Source organism: Malaclemys terrapin, chromosome 9 (genome assembly GCF_027887155.1).
Source record: "Malaclemys terrapin pileata isolate rMalTer1 chromosome 9, rMalTer1.hap1, whole genome shotgun sequence".
Lineage (NCBI taxonomy): Eukaryota > Metazoa > Chordata > Testudines > Emydidae > Malaclemys > Malaclemys terrapin.
The window spans coordinates 57,616,265-57,638,156 of NC_071513.1; the positions used below are offsets into that span (position 1 = coordinate 57,616,265).

At 48.3% G+C, this 21,892-nt stretch overlaps 1 protein-coding gene across 1 annotated transcript; it reads left to right on the forward strand.

Moving 5' to 3' along the window:
- The first annotated feature begins 10,576 nt into the window (after positions 1–10,576).
- On the forward strand, positions 10,577–13,294 carry NEU2 (neuraminidase 2). The gene is made up of 2 exons (XM_054040334.1): positions 10,577–10,887; positions 12,377–13,294. Exons 1-2 carry the CDS (start codon positions 10,687–10,689, stop codon positions 13,292–13,294), a joined length of 1,119 nt encoding a protein of 372 aa, XP_053896309.1. The 5' UTR covers positions 10,577–10,686.
- The last annotated feature ends 8,598 nt before the right edge of the window (positions 13,295–21,892 follow it).

Here is a 21,892-nt window from a genome sequence, read left to right on the forward strand (position 1 = left end):
CTTCAGCCCCAGCGCATTCTGTAACCAATCACTGCATGTTGGAAAGCAAAAGTTTTCCCTAGGACTTTGTTTACTTTAGTTTCCAGAGTCACTGCAAACATAATTTAAAGCAACAGTTCTCCCTTTATTCAGATAAGTCAGTGCAAATACACATCAAACGTCCTTCATGCTGTCTGGGTTGAAGGTTTAACTACAATGCATGAGTAACATGCCCAATAGAAATCTTTAATGACTGAGTGAAGATCTAAAAATTTGGACGATGTGCAAGAACTGCAAACTCAAATGAGTGGAAACAATAAATGGTATCTGTTTGCATCTGGTAGGGCAAACTGGCTTAGACACTGCTATTGCTTTTCTAATGGCTGTAAATAATGCAATCTGATTGCTAAATTTTATGGTTATTTTTTAATTGCTGTTGTCTTTTAATTCCTTTTGTGTAGGTAGCTAGGCATTGATATGTATGAAGCAGAGCCAGTCTATTTTTGAATCTATTAATCAAAATTCCCTTTACAAAATGTTCTCTACAAAAAATACTTTGAATTCTATGTAGGATTTGTACCTACATTTCTGTTGTCCCTAATCAGACTAATGGTCTCTGGCGGTGGCTTAGGCGTGATGTTTCAGAATTCCTCTGGACAGCTATGCAATATCTAGGAAAGAGCTGATTTTTCCTGCTCCCTGAATAGATCAGTTGATAACTTGAAGTTTGCAATTTTAATATTTCTTTTTGTAAAACCCAATACATCTCTACTGAAGTCAGTGCAAACCTTTCCATTGATTTTATGGATCAGGCCTTTAGCATAGTGTCATAGAAATGTAGGACTGAAAGGGGCCTCCATGCTGAGGCAAGACTAAGGGCTAGTCTACACTGGCAATGCTAAAGCGCTAACATGGCTTGTGTGGTCGCGGTGCAGTGCTGGGAGAGAGCTCTCCCAGTGCTTTAAAAAAACCACCTCCATGAGGGGCGTAGCTCCCAGCGCTGGGAGCATGGTTCCCAACACTGGTGCACTGTCTACACTGGAACTTTACAGCGCTGAAACTTGCTGCACTCAGGGGGTGTTTTTTCACACCCCTGAGCGAGAAAGTTGCAGCACTGTAAATTGCCAGTGTAGACAAGCCCTTAGTTATCTCTCTAGACCAGTGTTGCTCAACCTTTTTGATACCAGGAACTGGCTTGCTCTGCCTTCCTAAACTGTGTCAGGGAAATCTCAGGGATCGATCGTTGAGAAACCCTGATCTAGACCATCCCTGACAAATGTTTTTCTGACCTCTTCTTAAAAACCTCCAATGACAGAGATTCCACAACCCTCTAGGTAATTTGTTCCAGTGCTTAACTACCCCTACAATTAGAATGTTTTCCTCAAGTCTAACCTAAATCTCCCTTGTTGCAATTTTAGCCCATGTCTTCTTGCCCTGTACAACTATATCATAAATGTTTGTTGGTCATAAAATTACCCGATCTCTTTTAAGATCTGGCTCCTGTATTCTGGAATCTGGTCTCCTGCCTCACTGACTTCCACAAGTTAATGGACCATGCGCTCAGTTGGGTCAATTGGTGCTGCTCCACTGAAGCAATTGGAACTGTGCCGATGTACTTAAACTGAGGATCCAGCCCTGGGGGTGCAATGCAATCAGCAGTCTGTTCCAAAATTGTTAATCTAGGCCGAGATCTAGATGGATCTTGTGTGGAGATTGTGAGCAGTACAAGCTGAGTTTCTGGGTCTGTGAGCTAATGTTTGTGGGTGTCCAGCAGTTTCAATGAAGACTTCACTGGAATCATGATTTGTCTCCATCATGAGACATACTACAGCATGAAGCTGGATAGTCTTTTATGTCTTTTAAACCCACGTGCCGTTAGCTGCATTCAACATCTCCTTGCTATAGTAGAATGGAGCAGTGTAAAGATTATCTGGTTTTGTTGTACCCTTCAGGATCTAAAAATCTCTCAGTTGACTCCTCTATGATTCTTCCCCTTATAAGACTAAATAAATCCTGAGTTTACAATTTCTCCTTGTACGCAAACCTCATTATATCTCTAACCAGCTTCCTTGGCTTTCTCTGGGCCTTGCCAATCTCACTGGTTTTTAAATATATAATTATTTCCCCCTCAGATCAATACAGCAAAACAAATACATGGTGCAATGTATAACACAAAATGTTAACGGTCCATATAAGGGATTCCAGGAACATAGCTAGCCAGAGCAGCAAGCCTGGGAGCAATATCCGCAGGACGGAGCACTGTGACCATGTGAACAATTGCCTAAGATATGAGTGAAAATAATTAAGAAAGAAATGAACTCCCTCCCTGAACTGCCAAAAGCCCCTCTTGCCTCAAAGGGCTGGAGTAGCAAGTAATCTTGTGACAGTAGGATCCATGCAAATCCAGACTATATTGTTGACCCTTGGCCTGAGTGATTAGGCACTATTTGGGGCCTTGCCAGGCTATCTCTGTTAGGAGGAGAAATTGATGATAGTCAGGTATTTCTGTTGTGCAACACACTTTTATTTACAAAACATGTACACAAAGTGCTGTTTCCCTGGACAAAGTAGGAACAAACAGCAGGCAGTTTCATTGCTCAGAAAGGCAAGTTTGTCTTTTCCAGCCAGTCCTGTGCCCCAAGGCTTCCTCCTAGGGCCACATTCACCACTGGCTTCCTCTTGGCTTTCTGCTTAGACACACTGCAACCAGTCAATGCCCCAGTCCCTGTGTTTCCACTTGGTCCCTAGGGACAGCAGCGGCTCCGGGCACGAGCACTCCAAGCGTGTGCCTGGGGTGGCAAGCCGCAGGGGGCGCCCTGCCGGTCCCTGTGAGGGCACAGTCAGGCAGCCTTCGGCGGCACGCCTGTGGTAGGTCCACAGATTTGGCAGCAATTCAGCAATGCAGCTGAAGGCTGCCTGACTGCCATGCTTGGGGCAGCAAAAAAGCTAGAGCCGCCCCTGCCTAGGGAAACCCCAGGCTGCACGGGCTTTGCCATGTGCCTTGGGCAATGGCTTCTTTTGTTTCAGCTATTGTTACACAAAGGGGCATTTAATTGTTCCTTTATTTAGCCCGAAAGAATGGTTGTTAGCACACCCATCAACTTTCCCTAGGTCGTTTGTGATTGATGGCAGTCATTAACACTTTCCAACATAACACTATATACTAAACTCCCTGCACTGGTGTTGCATTTCTAGCAATTGTCAAAGTCAGTGAATTCAGTTTTCTGCATTTTGCAAGGGGAATATAACTTGCATTGATAATTTTTAATTGAATAGATCTCAGTCCTTCATTGAGTGTAGACTTTCTTACAGTCCTATTCATCTTTTTCCACATGAACTCACCAGTATTCACTTCTACATTCTTTTCACAGTTTTCTTTTCCACTAAGTCGGGAATTACTTGCTAGATCTTAAGAGGTAGCACCCGAAACTGAACACAGTATCCAAACGAGAGGGCTCCATTGTTCAAATACTGTCATTATATTATGTTCTGGATTATTTTTACATCCCTTATTAATGCACCCACGCATCCTATTTGCATTTTTTTTATAACTTACCTTTTTTTTTAAAAAAATTCTCATTACAACAGTCAGATTTAAGAGCAAAGAAATAACAAGTGTAGAACAATAGATGTGAAGGGTTTGCTTCTTCCTCTAGTTAATGCCATTGACTCTGATGGAGTCACTCCTGATTTTCATTGGAATGAGTGGAACATCAGGGTCTACACTGAGAAACACGTTTTTCCATGGGTAGTGAAAAGCAGTTTAATAAATAATTGCAGTATACAATGTGCTGTCTGGATAAACCTCTTTCTTTTTTTTTTCCTGGCAGAGAGAATGGAAGTGCTGAAATCCCCACTGCTGTAGATTCTACGCAAAAGAATTAATGGACACAAATCTGACATCAGGAATCAAAATACTCAAAAACCAGTGGGAGAACACTTTAACCTGTCTGGTCATTCAGTTGCAGACCTGCGGGTGGCTATATTACAACAGAAAAACTTCAAAAACAGACTCCAAAGAGAGACTGCAGAGCTAGAATTGATATGCAAACTAGACACAATCAACTCCGGTTTGAATAAGGACTGGGAATGGCTGAGCCATTACAAACATTGACTCTATCTCCCCTTGTAAGTACTCTCACACTTCTTATCACACTGTCTGTACTCGGCTAGCTTGATTATCACTTCAAAAGTTTTTTTTCTCTTAATTAATTGGCCTCTCAGAGTTGGTAAGACAACTCCCACCTGTTTATGCTCTCTGTATTTGTGTATATATATCTCCTCATTATATGTTCCATTCTATATGCATCCGAAGAAGTGGGCTGTAGTCCACGAAAGCTTATGCTCTAATAAATTTGTTAGTCTCTAAGGTGCCACAAGTACTCCTGTTCTTCTTTTTGCGGATACAGACTAACACGGCTGTTACTCTGAGATTTTTCAAAGTGGGCCAGACAAAGCAAGAGAAAATGCACTGTAGGGAACAATTCTGCAGTGGCAGGGAGATGGGATTGGATCTCTTCGCATCTCTCTCACCCCAATCCATGTGGGTGCACCTTTCTTCCCACACCGAGCACTACTGAGGTTCCATTAAGGTGCAAGAGTCCACTCCGATGAAGCTAGTGGCTAGATTAGGGCCAGTCTTTACTTACTATAGTGATCCCCAATCTTTTCCACCCTGGGACCTCCTCCCATGTATCGGCAGGCACTCCCTGACATCTGGTTGCAACCCCTCTCTGGGCTGAGAACCCATGAATTGTATAATACTCAGGCAAACCAACCCCAGGTCTCACGAACACTTTGAAATGAACTGCTATCTAAGAGACTGAATAAACATTACAACGGGACAACAGGACCCTGAAGAAAAACATTCCATCTGACTTTTTAGTATTAACTACAACAGAGCCATCCTGCCCCCTCTCCCCCGTTACTCCTGTTGAATAGCTCTGACTCACATGAGTATCCTAACTGCTATTGCTAGAAAGTTAAATGTCTTTCTTCTTAACTGATCCAGTTCAGATGAAATGTCTTCTTGTATGTGAAAGTGATTCAGATTTAACTCTGGATTTGGGTCACTTATCCACACTAACTGCCAATTCTCTTTCTCTCAAAGGATCCTGCCTGGTCTAGTATGTAGGGAGATGTCTAGTGGTGAGCCTTCGCTGTACATAACCAGTTCAGTGTGTTTTTGCCCCCCTCCGTGCAGCTTCCAGGAGACTCTGTGGGTGAGGTGTTTCTTTTAATCTGTATACTTCTGAATTGTTTTTCCATAAGGGTGAGCATTGTGATGAGCGAGTAAGTGCATTAAGCTTTTGTGGAATCTCTTAGGAATGTCATTTGAGCTGCACTCCACTAAAGGTATAGTAGGGAAAGTAAAAAGAACAGGAGTACTTGTGGCACCTTAGAGACTAACAAATTTATTAGAGCATAAGCTTTCGTGGACTACAGCCCACTTCTTCGGATGCATATAGAGTGGAATAAATATTGAGGAGATATATAGGGAATCTATATAGAGATATATAGATATGTAGGGAAAGTGTTGATTTGTCTGTGTAAGTGCCTCTGCAGTGCAGGGTGGGCCTTATACTATAGACTATAGGACATTCCTCCCACAGGACAGTGACTTGAAAAGAAGAGCTTGATTGATTGTTTAAGAAAGGACATGCTAGGGCAGGTTGGACCCCCCCTGGCAAACATGGTATTAAGTTAGGGTGACCAGACAGCAAGTGTGAAAAATCGGGACAGGGGGTGGGGGGGCAATAGGAACCTATAAGAAAAAGACCCAAAAATCGGGACTGTCCCTATAAAACCGGGACATCTGGTCACCCTATATTAAGTTTTTACTACAGGTACGTCTTTCAATTTACAACCTCGCTAGAAGTCTCAGGGCCAGTTCAATGGTGGGTTAAATTAGGCGCTTTTCCCTTTTCTAACTCAGAATGCTTTTAATGATCTTGGGGTTATATTGTGTGACATGTCTCACAAACGGTTCCCCCTTTGCTCTGACTTTGAGTGGGATACACTGGGCAAAAGTGCTGTGCTGGAAGGAATTACTGGCTGCCTGGCTCTTTAAGAAATCTCATGACCTAATCCGGGTTTAGCCCAGACTCTGTTCCAGCTGGCACACAAATTTTCTTGTTTTGTGAGATTTCTCTGATGGTATGACACAGCAGAAAGATGCAAATGTCAGACAGGAAGCACTCCCTAGTCCAATATTGAGCTAAAAAGGAGGTTGACTGGATTCCTGTGCTTAGGGTTACCATATTTCCACAAGCAAAAAAGAGGACACTGGGGGGGGGGAGGAGCCCCACTCTAGCCCCGCCCCTGCCCCACCCCCATCCACTCCCTCCCACTTCCTACCCCCTGATTGCCCCCCCCAGAACCGCCAACCCCCCCTGCTCCTTGTCCCCTGACTGCCCCCTCCTGGGACCCCTGCCACTAACTGCCCCTTAGGACCCCACCGCTTATCTAAGCCGCCCTGCTTCTTGTCCCCTCCTGAGAACGCCCTACGACCCTACCTGTCCCCTGACTGCCCCGACACTTATCCACACCCCCACCCCATATTCACACCCCCGCCCCCAGACAGACCCCCGGGGACTCCCATGCCCTATCCAACTGCTCCCCGCCCCCGACAGGACCCCCAGAACTCCTGACCCATCCAACCCCCTCTGCTACCTGCCTGCCTCGACCCCTCTCCACATCCCTGCCCCCTGACAGCCCCCCCAGAACCCCAGACCCATCTAACCGCCCCTGCTCCCTGTCCCTGACTATCCCAACCCCTCTCCACACCCCTGCCCCCCTGACAGCCCCCCATACCCATCTAACCCCCCCGCTCCCTGTCCCTGACTGTCCCAACCCCTCTCCACACCCTTGCCCCCCTGACAGCCCCCCCCCCAACTCCTGACCCATCCAACCCCCGCTCCCTGTCCCCTGACCAGGGCCGGCTTTAAAGAGCCCAGGAATTGGGCTGCGCTCTGGCCGGGGTTGCGGGGCTTGGGGCCGGGCCGGAGGTGCCAGGCCAGGGGTGCTGGGGCCCAAGCCGGGCCGGGGGTGCTGGGGCCCGGGTCCGGGCTGGGGGTGCTGGGGCCCGAGCTGGGCCGGGTCCGGGCTGGGGGTGCTGGGGCCCGAGCCGGGCCGGGTCCGGGCTGGGGGTGCTGGGGCCCAAGCTGGGACGGCGCTGCTGGGGCCTGAGCCGGGCCGGGTCCGGGCCGGCGCTGCTGGGGCCCGAGCCGGGCCGGGTCCGGGCTGGGAGTGCTGGGCCGGAGCTGCTAGGGCAGCCGGGCGCCGCTCAGCCCGGGCCGGAGGGAGCCGCTCGGCCAAGGCCGCGCCTCCCCGGAGCTCTCCTCCTCGCGCCCCCTCCCCCCGCCCCAGCTTACCTGCTGCTGCCTCCCGCTTGCCCCTGCTTCTTTTCAGACTTCCTGCGAAGATCTGATTCGCGGGAAGCAGGGGAGGGGGAGGAGCAGGGGGCGGAGCGTTCAGGGGAGGGGAGGAGGGGGAAGACAGCTGCGGGCTGGACAGCGTGGTAAGGCTGCAGGGGATGGGGGGAGCCGGGAAGGGGCTTTGGGTGCCCAGCGGTGCTTGGCCGCCGCTTTTCTATCTATAAATAGCCGACCGGGGGGAAATCCCGGACATTTTTAGATTTTTAAAAATCCCCCCCGGACGGCTATTTATAGACCGAAAAGCTGGACATGTCCGGGGAAATCCGGACATATGGTGGCCCTACCTGTGCTTCATCTTGAATGGACACTAGGTACAGCTCCCGAAGGAAAAGACTCTGAATTAGAGTTCTGTACTCATCTGCAACAGACTCTGGCTCCTATACATTGTTGGGTTTTTTCAATACTGAATAACAAACATACTTGCTTTCTGGGGCTGTATCTCAAATCCCTTCGGGAACAGAGTTTTTCCAGGGCAGAGCAGCAGAGCCCTCTAATGAGGACAGAGAGGGCACAACTCCCTCTGCATGTTGCCTCCCAGTTAAAGCAAGCTGGCATTTTAACTTAGGCCCAGATTTACATTTAGTAGGAACAAGCTTTTACAGAAGCTGAGGCCAGTGGTGCAGTGTTTGCATTGTTATTTTAAATTGTTCTCCAAGAGAGCTGTGTTACAGCCCACCACCATTCCCCCGCTGTCAAATGGGCTGGCTCTACCCTATAAGCAGGCCACAGGGACTGTCGAAGGGGGCAGAGGGAAGGAGGCAACAAGGGCCCCGTTCTGACGTACGAATTGGGCTCATTCTGAAGCTTGAATGCAGCATTGGTCGGGTCTCTGTGTTAATCCATTTTGCTCTCTGGATGTGCTGGATACAATTGCTTTGTCCTGGATCTCAGTGTACTTCAGGCACTCCTCAAACTTCTGTGTAGCACCTTGAGTGACACTTTCACACACTGCCTCTTTGATCCCTCTCCCCCTTCTTAGTTAGGCTGTGCCTCACTTTCGCTCATGTCCTCTTTCTCTTTCTTTTGCCCCACCCTACAGATCCTCAGCTCTGACAGCTACCTCTAGTGGCCAAAAGAGAAAGAGCAGAGCTCTGCTGTGCGGAAGAGGTACGTGGCTGTGTGGGATCCCCAAATTCCAGCCCTTCTGTGCAGTGGAGTTGTAACAGCCGTGTGGGACAGGATTTGCCTCTCTGGAGTAGACTTCTCTCTTAGTCATTGGTCTGGATTGACGGTGATTCTGTGGCTTGTAAGGTAGCTCTGCAAAAGGCACGGTTGGTCTTAGATTAATACAATATAGGCCAAACAATTTCTGCTTAGCAATGCTAGTTCAAAATTCTCAGTGGTTTCAGGGTGTGAAACTACACACACATTCTTTGCTTATATCTCCTGTAGTGCAATGGCTCATGATCAGCACTGCCCCTTCAAGTCATGATAAAATGGGCCTCTGTAGTGCAAAGTGGGGGATAAAGCTTACTGAGTAAATACGCCTGGTGAGTGATTGATAGTCTCGCCACTGTAACGACTGTCAGCAAAAGCTGCACAGTTAGACAAGCTGCTAAATGCATCTTCTTTTCTCTTGTAAAGCAGAAAAACTCAGACTGCTCCAGATTACTCTCCAGATGGACAAAGTTCTCTCTCTGGTTCTGCAGCCTTATCAGAGAACTCCATTGTACCTACACGTACTACTAGAAGAGCAAGATCTCCTCAGAAGGGGTATGGGTCCTGCATGTGACTAGTAGCGCCAGTAGCACTTCCAAAGATGTGTGTATAAGTGAATATGGCGCTCCCTCATTGAAAGTGTTGCAAGAACCCACTCAAATAGGAGGCACTTTGAATCCCTTCCTCGGTGTAATGTCTCCTGCTTCCTGCCACTCCACCCACACACTGCTTCAGAGCCCATGGGCCTGGCTCTCCTTTATGCAGAATTAACTCCACTGAAGTCAGTGGATTTGCACCAAGGCAGCGCAAGGGGGAGAAGAATCTGGAACGTTCATTTTGTTGCAAGGTTACATGGAGCAGAGACACACAATACCGGCCCACAGACCCTACAGAGGCTGAATTTTGAGCTTGTGATGCACAACAGTCTTCCCCTGCATCCCTTTGTGTTCTCTTCTCTCGTCAGCCCTCCTATCAAATAAGTGATACAACACCTCTGCTCCCCTGCCCCATCATGGCACTGCCAAGTGCAGAGTCATGGCAGCAAACCCATTATTTACTATTCCGATCATTCACTTGTTGCTTGCATTAGGCGAGGGTCCTTTGCTTTTCCTGGCTGTGCCCCTACCATGGCCAGAAAACCAAATGACCCATTGTTCCACAACAGTGACTCCACAGACCTATCACTCAGGGTTTTTGTTTTCAAATTAAATTCAGTAAAGTCTCCCAGGAGCCTGAACTGGTCCTTGAATCTTGACTCATATGTTCCGGAGAGGGCTGATTGGCTTTCCACATCCTTGGTCTTCTACATCCTTATTAGAAACATGGAGATCCTGCTCCCAAGTGATTCTCCACCCTCTAGATCTCCAGCAGCAGCAGCAGCTCCCGCACCTTGCACTCCTAAGACCTGGGATGCAGCTCGCTGACCCTCTTGCTGACAAGCACTGAATGGGACGTCCTTTGGAACCCAGCAGTACTGCTCTTCAGTCTGCTGTTGAACAACACTAAGTCCCCGCTTCTCATATAGTACTCTCAGCCCCTCCAGCCTCACGTGATACAAGACTGGTGCCAGGGACAGTCTGGGTCATGGTCAGCTTTGTAGGGTTCAAAGAGCTTATGTTTGGGGAGGGGCTGTCTTTGGCTTCTGGGACGTATCGAGATGCCATCTGGAAAAGAACTGACCCTGTTTCTATGTTGGCTTTTGGAAACCTAGTGAAAAACCACAATAACTCTTTGGGGAAAATATTGTAATGTTTCACTCCCACCAGTCCTCTAATGTGAACAAAGGCAGCCTTTGAATTTCATTAACTAAAAGGATTTGTTTTTATTTTCTGGGCACATTTTAATTAATTTATTTAATGTGCTTATTTTATTCCATTCCAGTAAAATCAGCCAGGCCCTGTACTGTCAGTGGCACGGCTAGGATTATATGAAGTGGTTTGTACAGAGAGCCAGGGGAAAAAGAAAAAGCCAAATAGAGTTGCAGAAAGTGCATTTCATGGATCCTCTGTCTGCCGGGGGGAGGGCCGGATCAGCAAGCAGCCAATGTCTGTCTCTCATGCTGTGTGATAGGTAGATCAAACCATGACACGTTTCTCCCCATTCCCACAGCCCGATGGCTTTGCTTCCTGTCCTACAAGAAGAGACATTGTTCCGAAAGGGATTCTGGAGTTATCGAATCCCAGCCCTGCTCTACGTGCCGCAGTCCTGCACCATCCTGGCATTTGCCGAGGAGCGGGAGGATGAGGTGGATGAACATCCCAAGCTGATAGCAATGCGCAGAGGCACATATGATGGGACTACCCACCATGTTCAGGTAATGCACGTTTCATTAAAGCTGCTTTGGCTTTGGTTCACTTACTCAGGGGGCAGTACACTGGGTGCAAAGCCGGGACAGGGAACCAGAGAGACGAGTGTGCAGTAGGCTTGCTGGGGCACCTTGGCATCCCCACTGTGGTTCAGGGAGCCAGCCAGAGAGAGACAGGAACAGATGGGCTGCTGGCATGGATCCAGAGACCCGAGAGAGAGAGAGTCGGGCTTGGGGGTAAGCCTGGTGGGAGACGGTGAAAACAGGAGGTAAATAATAACTTTTCATTCTGGTGAAACAAATTTCTAGCTTACAAATAGTCAAAAATTGCTACACCCCACAAAAATGTGTATGGGACATGTATATGGTAACTGTTTCATGTGTGTAGCCCATCAAAGTGAATTGGCTAACTTAATAATTCATTGGTTAATGATGGCTAGGCTGGCAGACAGCTGGGGGCAGTTGATGCTCGATCCATTTGTAATAACTTCTAACAACTGCAAATATATTAAAATACAGTATCTGCGGGATTATACCCCTCTCCTCTGGTCCTTCAGATGTGGCTTGTTGTCTTAGATCAGTGGTCTTCAACCTTTCTTCATTTGTGGACCCCTAAAAAATTTCAAATGGAGGTGCAGCCCTTTTGGAAATCTTACCCATAGTCTGCGGACCCCCAGGGGTTCATGGACCACAGGTTGAAATCACTGTCTTAGATTGTAAACTCTTCAGGACAAGACCCTGTCTCTGCCTATCACAATTGGGGTCTCAGAGCACTACAGCTATATAAATATTTAATAATAATGGCTCATGTAACCCCACAATAAATCAGTTAGATAGGGTTCAGCTGATCAGAAAGAGACTTGGTGATTTCTGTCTGCATGCTAAGGTTTATTAAAATAAAAATATACAAACCCCACAAAGGAAAATATTAGTTAAATATTGCAGGTAAAGACAAAGGCTAAATATGATCAATCAACAGCTGTACTTGGGAATCATCTTCTAGTTGCAATGCAACTAGTCCAAAGACTAGATGACCCTTGCGGTCCCTTTTAGCTCTGTGATTCTATGGCCTGTGTGATTCTGTGTGCTATTAAATATAAACAAAAGACTGAGGGAATCGGGACTTGTGGGATCTGTACCCCAGCTCTGCTTCTGACTTGCTATGTCTCTTCAGGCAAGTCGCTAAGCCAAAGTTTTCAAACGTGGATGACAAAAGCTAGGTACCTGACTCCATATTCAGACATCTCAGTGTCTTCAGTGCGATCTCTGGGTGCTTGGCACCTGTGAAAATCAGTCTCGTTATTTAGTTTTTTGAATAACACAGCAAGTCAGTGGCAGCGCTGGGGCATAAACCATTGACTTCCAGTTCCCTGCTCTAACCACTAGATTTGCTTCTTCTGCCTCTTGTTTCTAGCCTGTATGTTTTATACAAGGATCCTTCCTCTGTAACACTGATTTATTTTTTCCCCTTGTTCCCCTTTGCACTCCCATGTGTCAGTGGAACAAAATGGAGACCATTGTCAATGCTCAGCTGGAGGGCCACCGCTCCATGAACCCATGTCCTGTGTACGATGAAGTCACTGGGAACCTCATTCTGTTCTTTATAGCTGTCCCGGGAAAGGTCTCTGAAAACCACCAGATCAAGACAAAGACCAACTTGGTCCATCTGTGCCAGGTCACTAGCACTGATAATGGATGCTCCTGGAGCCCTGTGAAGGATTTCACTGAGACTGTCATTGGCACAGCACACAAGGACTGGGCCACCTTTGCGGTGGGACCAGGCCATGGTTTACAGTTGCTCAATGAGGCTTGGAGTCTCGTGATTCCTGCCTATGCCTATTGGATACTTGACCCTGGGAAAAAACCCTCCCCACACGCCTTCTGCTTTGTTAGTTCTGACCACGGGAAGACCTGGGCAATGGGGAACTTTGTGGCAAAGGAGCATGCTGTGGAGTGCCAGGCAGCTGAAGTGTACAGCCGAGGAGAGAGGGTGCTGTACTGCAATGCTAGAAGCAGCCAGGGAGCCAGAGTCCAGGCTGTGAGCTACAACCATGGGATGGAGTTTGACGGTGGTCAGCGGATTGAGAAGCTGGTAGAACCTCCCTATGGCTGCCACGGGAGTGTTACTGGCTTCCCAAGTCCTGCTAACATGAAGTTAGGGTGTCAGGACACCTGGGTGCTCTACTCTCACCCCACAGACCCAGCTGGGCGGAGAAATTTAGGAGTGTACCTCAACAAGTATCCCTTAGATCCAGCATGCTGGATAGGACCCACTCTTATCTTCAAGAGCTTGTGTGCTTATTCGGATCTGCAGCACGTGGGGCGAGGCCCTGATGGCTCCCCCTGTTCTGCTGCCTGTTTGAGTTTGGCACCGGCTCGCAATACGAAGAGATCATCTTCCTTATGTTCACTTTGAAACAAGCCTTTCCATCCGAGTGCTAAGCTGCATGGGACAGGCCCATTCAGTGTCCGTCTGAGAACCACCTTACCTGACACTTCACTGCCATGTCTTACCTGTCAGCAAATGGCTTTTATCCCCTGCCTTTGTCCTGTCTGAGAAGGCATATGAAATGGTCTGCTTTTCTTTTGCTGGTTCCTCTTCCACCCCTTCCTGCCTGGCTACCTTTTTCGGCACCGAAAAGCAAGAGTGAATGTGATTTTCATATAGAGCCATTCAGACTCACCAGTGCAGCCAGTGTGTGGGCAGACATGGTGGCCATTACCTACCCAACAATATTTAATAGAAGAACAGGAGTACTTGTGGCACCTTAGAGACTAACAAATTTATTAGTCTCTAAGGTGCCACAAGTACTCCTGTTCTTCTTTTTGCGGATACAGACTAACACAGCTGCTACTCTGAAACCTGTCAATATTTAATAGACTGCCTGGGATGCTCCTCTGAAGTGGACATCCATTGGTATCCCCTGTGCTTTGCAATAATGTCATCCCTACCTTTGCCCCTTATCTCTCCCATGCCCCTGTCTCTGCTGAAATCCTTCTCTGGGCCATCAGCACTTTGTGTTCTGAAAACTGCACCTTCCTGCTCTCTCAGTTTCTGAGACAGGATGCTGTGGCCAGATTGCTCTCTTTCTCATATCATGCTATGCCATCCTCTGTCCTCTTCCCTGGCTTCCTACCCATTTCTGGATCATAGAATCATAGGACTGGAAGGGATCGCGAGAGGTCATCTAGTCCAGTCCCCTGTGCTTGTGGCAGGACTAAGTATTATCTAGACCATCCCTGACAGGTTTGTATAAATTGCTCTTAAAAATCTCCAACGATGGAGATTCCACAAGCCCCCTAGGCAATTTATTCCACTGCTTAACCACACTGACAGTTAGGAAGTTTTTCCTAATGTCCAACCTAAACTACCCTTGCTGCAATTTAAGCCCATTGCTTCTTGTCCTATTCTCAGACGTTAAAACATTTTTTCTCCCTCCTCCTTGTAACAACTTTTTATATACTTGAAAACTGTTATCATGTCTCCCCTCAGTCTTCTCTCCTCCAGACTAAACAAAAACAATTTTTTAAATCTTCCCTGATAGGTCATGTTTTCTAAACCTTTAATAATTCTTTTTGCTCTTCTCTGGACTTTCTCCAGTTTGTCCACATCTTTCCTGAAATGTGGTGCCCTGAACTGGACACAAGACTCCAGTTGAGACCTAATCAGCGCAGAGTAGAGCAGAAGTATTACTTCTCGTCTCTTGCTTACAACACTCCTGGATCCAATTCAGGATTGCTCTCCTGGAATTCAAGACCCTCCATGGACTCACTCCAGTCTAGCTAATATCTACCACCTGGTTGCTCATGTTCCTCCAATCTCAGCCTCCTCTCCTAGGTGGCTATTTCTCTTGCACTGCCCCATGAAGCTGGATTTCTCACCACCAAGAAATCCTCAGTCACTCCCTCTCTTGCAATCTTACGTGGTCCAGCCTGTTCCCTTTCAAACATGGGGCTAGCTCCAGTAGATCACTTGCAGGCAGAAGACCAAGTCTTAAGGCAGGGAGGAAGGAATTTGGCCTGCACCAGAACTGCAGGGTTAGGCCCAATAAGTATGGCCACTAATGGTAACTTCAAGTTTACTGTGTTGGGAGGGGAGGTTCATGAATGTCCTATTAAACCAAGGAGTGGGCCGTGAACCATCAGAGTTGTGTTTCCTGAGAATTCTAAATAAAACAGGCTGGAGATTGCTTTTATAATCTGGCAAACCCAGGTGGCTAGAAAGCATGATTATCATTATTATAAAGCACTGTCTGTGTATGTGGCCCTGTAAAAGAGGTGCAGTGTGTCAAACCGATAATGGGTCCTTGCCCCAATTGGCTCACAAGAACACAGTGTAATACAAGCAAACACAGGCATGAGCATATTCTTGCCAGAAAGATTTATGAAGTAGATGGATCTTCAGGGTTTTTTTTTTTGTTTTTTTTGAAGGAAGCAGCCTGGCCTATGGTGAGTCATAGGGTTACAAGGGACCCACAAGGGTCATGTACTCTAACTCCCAAGGGAGTAAGAGGTTCTTTTAGATATGTGGGGTGGTGTGAAGGGAGGTACAAAGTTGTTAGTAGGCAAAGGGAGTGACCAGAAATGAATCAACAGCAAACACCAAGGAAGGGAGGGCAGAGATGTAGGCTGGGGTGGAAGTATGGAGAGATATGGAAGTTTTACCCATTTCTCTGGACAGTATTCTGTTTCTGCAGAAAGATGCAGTCCAAGGTATTTGCAGTATAACAGACCGGGTGTGTGCGCGTGCCCACGCAATGGCTCCAAGGGAAACATATTTATTTGCTTTATTAGTGAGGTAAAATATTTGCTTTTGGGGCTCTAGCAGGGCCTTTCCATGCCAGTTAGAGCAGTGGCCCATGTAGGACTGTGTCAGATTGACACTACCATTACCTGTTGGAGTTTTTGCATGCTTGAGTACCCCTCTTGCTTGCTTCTTATTGTGTTCCTGGCTTTTGGAAGGGGGATGGTGAGCCTGCAGCAGCTGGAGGCCCGCGAAAGCATTCTTGTGTGAGAGATCTGGGTGACAGTTTTAAAAAAGGTTTCAGAGCAGCAGCCGTGTTAGTCTGTATCCGCAAAAAGAAGAACAGGAGTACTCTGCATCCGAAGAAGTGGGCTGTAGTCCACGAAAGCTTATGCTCTAATAAATTTGTTAGTCTCTAAGGTGCCACAAGTACTCCTGTTCTTCTTTTTAGTTTTAAAAAACTACTTCCAGATCTCACTTAATTTCCCTTATTCTCCACTAGTTCTGCCTGAAGACATGTGCGGTAGGCAGGTCCAGCCCACAGACTGGGGAACAAAGTATGATAGGAACTATGGAATCTCATGGCCAGCTCAAAGAAATCTGTAATTTCCCACTCCGTTCCCCTCCCCAAGCTGCAGACTAACTAACAGGCTGGGCTGGAGTAGCTACAAAGTGAGAAACAATTCGCTGGCTGATAAAAGAATAACAGGAGTACTTGTGGCACCTTAGAGACTAACAAATTTATTAGAGCATAAGCTTTCGTGGACTACAGCCCACTTCTTCGGATGCATCCGAAGAAGTGGGCTGTAGTCCACGAAAGCTTATGCTCTAATAAATTTGTTAGTCTCTAAGGTGCCACAAGTACTCCTGTTCTTCTTTTTGCGGATACAGACTAACACGGCTGTTACTCTGAAACTTGATAAAAGAATGTCACTTGGCAGGTTTGTTTTCAGATCTAGGCCAGAGGCCAAAGTGCCCCCTTGTGGCCAATAGCATAGTACTATTGCCTGACCAGCTTCTGGCTATTTTTAGCAAAGTGCTCTGGTTTGGAATCTGCCCTTTGGTTTAACCTCTCTTGTCAATAACATTAGGAAATGCTTTCTGTTCTGTGATAGGTGGAAGCCTCTCTGGGCTCTTCTCATCTTTCCAGGCTCGGCAGTAGCCATTGAGAGCAGTTGAGAGGACCTTGTTGACAAACCATGTGTAAGGGGACTGTTATCCCCTTGCTAACATTCAGTGGGGGTGTTTTGGTTGGCTAGCTCTCAGTACCCAAAGGGGAAGGGTCGATGGGAAATGAGGACCCTAAAACTGACAGTCCCCAGAGGCAATGGGGAGAGGCCAAAGCTCCAGGTCATCCTGATTGACAGGACAGTCAGGCTAATCAAAGAGTCAGGAGGCCAGGGGGTCCCGTCATCCTCCGTGTGAACTGGAATGGCCTGGGTCAAACAGAGTGGTGCTGAGCTAAGGAGAGAGCAGGGGCCCAAGCTAAGCTCCTGGGAGCAGAGCTGCAGCCCCAAAGCCAGAGCACAGCCCAGAGAGAGCAGACCTGTCCTGGGGGCAGAGCTGTAGCAACCAGAGCCAGAGGGGCCAGACAAGCAGCCCAGGGAGCTGGAGGCAGAGCAGCAGCAGCAGTGCTGAGGCAGAGTGAAGCAGTCCAGAGCTGGGTGCTGTGAGCAGCTGGGGAAACCGAGGGGGACCCTGGGCAGTGGGCCCAGCATAGGAAGACGCCTCAGCAAGAGGCCCTGCAGGCCAGACTTGGAGGGGGATCATAACCCTAAGAGGGCGGGGGCGACACTGGAAAGAAGGGTCCTGCCACCTAGAGCCTGAGAGCGTGTGGCCACCGCCAGAACAAGTGTCCAACCCACAGCGTCCCTGCAGCACAGCCAGGGCCTGAGAAGGAGGCCTGGGACCTACAAAAAACAGACTGTGCACTGCCCTGACGTTCCAGAGACACTGTTTGTGATGTTCCCTGCCACAGGGCGGGGTAATGTGTTTCCTTCAACCTTTCCCGTTTTTCCTTATTTCTTTTTAAACTAATTGTTAATTAAAATAAACTGTATTGCTTTAAATCGTATGTAATAATCAGTGGGTCAGAAAAGCCTCCAATGCCAAAAAAGTACCCTGGAGTGGGAACACCCTAGCCCCTGACCTCGGTAGCCACAGCAGGGTTAGGGGTCGACCCCCCAGGAATCCTGGGCCCAGCCTTGTTGGGGTTATGAGGACTCTGCCAGACAGGAAAGTGCAAGGGGAGTCCTCGAGGGGAGGGAGGCCTCTGGGTAAAGGAAGTGGGAGCAAAAACTCAGATCCTTCCGCTAGCCCATTTCACCGCAAAAGTGCAAAAGCCAGGAAAGTTCCCCACAATAGTGGGACCATTCCCCCGCTTTCACATGCATTATGACTTTCTGTGTTCTCATGGGGTGACTGACTGCTGGGTGCTTTGAGCCATAATGCAAATAGCACTGATCCAGCGCACCGGTGCGTTCACAATCGCAGCTGCTGGCATACACTGTACTAGTTTGGCCATTGGATTTTGTGTGTGCGTGCTGGGTGGGCAGCACTAATATGCAGGCAGGCAGACTAGCTGATCTGGTGATGCTTTTTGGCCTTAACTCGATGGCTGAAAATCCAGTTCATGTAATACGTGCATCCTACCACCTCTGATAGACCAGGTGGAATAACATCCCCACACTGGGGAAAAAATGTTTTGGCTTTGTCCATAGGCACCTAAGACTTCAAATGTGATTGTCCAACACGGCAGTGTGTCCCAGTTCTTTGGCTGTGGTGTCATTCTCTCAAGTCAATTGTAATGAAATATGGCTGCTGCTGTGGTTGTCCAAAGGGTTACTTTGCAGGCTGCTGCTTCTGCTTTGGATTCTTGTGCCCAGATTTCCCATTCTTATTCTCTAGTTTTACAATGGGCACCAATCCAGACATGTGTGCCACTTTGCTGGGATTGTGATATCACAGTATCTTGTGAGTAGAAGAAGAAAACAGTGCAGGTACCCGTCCTGGTGGTGAGCCCTGCAGTTTTAATGTTGCCTTCCATACAGTGCTACCCATCATAGAGACTGCAGAGTGCAACAAGATCACTGTGCTTTCCCCTCCAATGGTATATATGCCAGTTCTCAGCAAGACAACTTCCAAAATCTCCTCTTCCCATGGAAGAGCTAATCAGATCTCCTGAACAGCCCTTCTCCAACACAAACAGGGAAAATTCGCTGCTCCAGGTGTTACGGTAAGTGAGGCTAGAGAACAGACTGCTGTCTCTGGGTAGGGCAGTATGATTCACACTCCATCCTTTGGGAACCAGGCATCCGACTCCAGGGGGTCCACACACACTATCCACATGGCAATCCCACTGTAGTCTTTTCCCACTGTGATAGGACTCACCCATCAGCAGCATGAGAACTAGGCCCCATCCTCTTTTGAAACAATGTCCCTCACATGCCACTAGAGACCGTGCTGCAGTTTATGGTAGTACAGTGAGATTCATCTTTTAATGACATAGGAACTGGACTGAGCACTATTTTGGGGCAGTGGAATCTGCATGGTATCCCTCCGGGATGCCACCTGCCATCTTTTTGTGAGGTCCACCTCAAACACATGTGGCACACCCCAGCTTCTCTGCATGTCTGAGCTGGGGTGTTCTGCACAGCTGGGCACAGTTGTGCCTTCAGCCATATACATGGTACATGCCATTGGCAGGGGTGCCAGTTGAGAGGCAGGGCCACCGGTGGGGAGGAAGGGGGAGTTTGCCCCAAGCCCCACATTTGAGAGGACCCCCAAACTTAGTGGTGGTGTGACCTGGTGTGCTGGTTTGCAAAGAGACTAAGTAGTCTTGTGACCGAATCAGCTGGGCTCGTGCCTTTTCAGGGGTGCACCACAGTGCTGAGAATTTAAAACCTCTTATTACCTGGCACGAACTTCCAGTAAATCAGCAGAACCTGTAATATAAGACAGCAGCAAGGTTAACCTTGCTCTGGGGCTGCTTGAATAGTTACCGTATGGAAATCTCCTCCTGGCTATGCTGAGCAGTGGTTTACCATTGCCTTGACATTTGGAGCTGTGTTGCTTCCTGCTGCAGCTACCGTATAGCAGTGGTGGCTTGTCAGCCTAGGCGAGTGAGACACGCCCAACCAGCAACTTCAGCAGCGAACTCCCCAAAGCTGCATTTATTGTGTCTATACACTGATGTTTAAGGAAAGTTAAGCATGTACATATTAAATAAGGGACGTAAGTTCACAAGCAGAGCTTGTGATTTAATTTAAATGTCATGTTACTCACTCTCTCACCGTCCCCATTGTGAAACGCAATGCCAGAAAATGTAGGGCTCTGGGTGAGGCTCAAATCCTGGTATAGGCAAGAGTGCCTCAGGAAGCTGCCTTGTTGCCATGGCGACATACCAGACCTAGGAATCTCTTTATGAGAGCATGTGGCAACCATGAGCTTGGTGAGGCTGTGGCAGGATTGCAGCAGTTAAGGCCAGTTCCAACAGCAGGGCTGCTGGCCCTTCCCCCCCAGCCCCAGCACTGACAGAGCTCCACAGCTGAGGGACCCAAGACACAAGGATTCAAGGTGTGGGGAAGGCTGCAGGCCTCCTGGCCCAGTGGACTGCAAGGAGGACAAACTGCGCAGGAGACCCTCTGCTGCTGAATGTTCCCACATTCCTCGCTGGTGAGGGAGGGAGCAGTGCCATGACAGTGGAGCTGCAGAGGACTCCCTGCACAGCCGCAGGGCTGGTGACACTGGATCCCTGCAGACGCAAGGTGGGGCGGGGAAACTGCAGTCCTGGCAGGGCAGGGCAGAGCAGAGACACACCCCAGCCAGGAGTGCCAGGAGGAGGACATATATTGGAATTTGTGAGACTTTGTGGTATGTGCCTCACCTATCAAAGAAGTCATCAGCCACCACTGCAATGCAGGAAAGCTACAGCAGCGTGCGCCATGGCAGGTCCTGAGAAGCTGACCCAGCTTGTGGCTAGCAGGATGCTGCTATGTGTAGGACTGTGCAATTGATTGTAACATCCCCTTTTTACACCCAGGCACTTTATGCCAGGCAGAAAAGTGCTGTGCCAGCTCACCTGAACCCCTTGAGCTCACAACTGCTGTACAGTACCTGAGGCCACACACAGCCCATCCACGTGCTTCACAAACATTGGTGATAGTGCCTGGCACGAGGTCTTTCGTATTGCACCCGCTGAAGCAGTGCAGTCTACAGTAGTTACTCCTCAGTATGGACAGGAAACCACAAGATTGCAGCCACGCCAGTTCAGCTATTCTCCTACCTCCTTCTCACAACGTAGAGCCTTGTGTATGGAAATAACTCAGAAGTCCTGAGCTCAACAGCAGTACTGGACCCTATGGAAGCTCTGAATGCACTGGTGCAGCCACAGCTGTCAGGAACATGGGGCCAGATTCTGGGCCAACCCACCTTAATTTTCCTCCCACCAAAACAATGACCAGTCCAGTGCAACTCCAGGTTGCTGTTACATCCTGCTGCCCTTGTTCTAAGGGTCTGTTCTGGCAGTTGGGGATCGCTGGAGCTCACTGACTCCCCAACCATGTCCCTTGTAGCACGGCCACCTCACTTACCCCAGCCCTGGGAGGGGGGTTGGGTAGAGCTGACACTGGCTCTGCACTGCATGGGGACTCCCCATGCAAGCAGAATCCAGAGTAGGCAGTTAAGCTGGCTCTCCAACCGCTTTGAGTTGGGGCCAAAGTGTGCATGTGCCAGAATCGTTCTGTCAAATGCAGCTAGCTGTAAGTACAGGTCAAACAACCAAACATGTCACACAGTCAGTGTCCTGCAATGGTTTGCTTGCTGTAGACACACCCTTGGTTGTCATATTCACTGCCTTGGAGACCAGTACTGAGCATGCCAAAGTGAGCACAGGGCCGGGACAGGAACCTAAAGACGCCATGTATAGACAAAGAAAGGGGAAGTGAAAGCTCCAGCCTTCCTTTCCCTTTGCAGACTGCCCACGTGTTTCCGTCCCATCCCACCTTGGACATTCAGAGTCTGACTTACCTTTGAGTGCAACTAATGTTGTGTCACAGAGGGAGATGTGCGGTTGTTGTCACCAGAGCCCAGGACAAAGTTTGCCTCTAAGACTGACTTGTTTCCAGGCAGGCTGGGCATAGTTTACATTAAGGTTCCTTCAAGTCCCATATGACACCCAGCTAGATTTTCAGATCAGATTGTATTGAAGATTAAAGCAGCAATACAGCAGGTAAGAAAGGAGTGCTCTGGGGACAGCAAGCCCAATGCTAA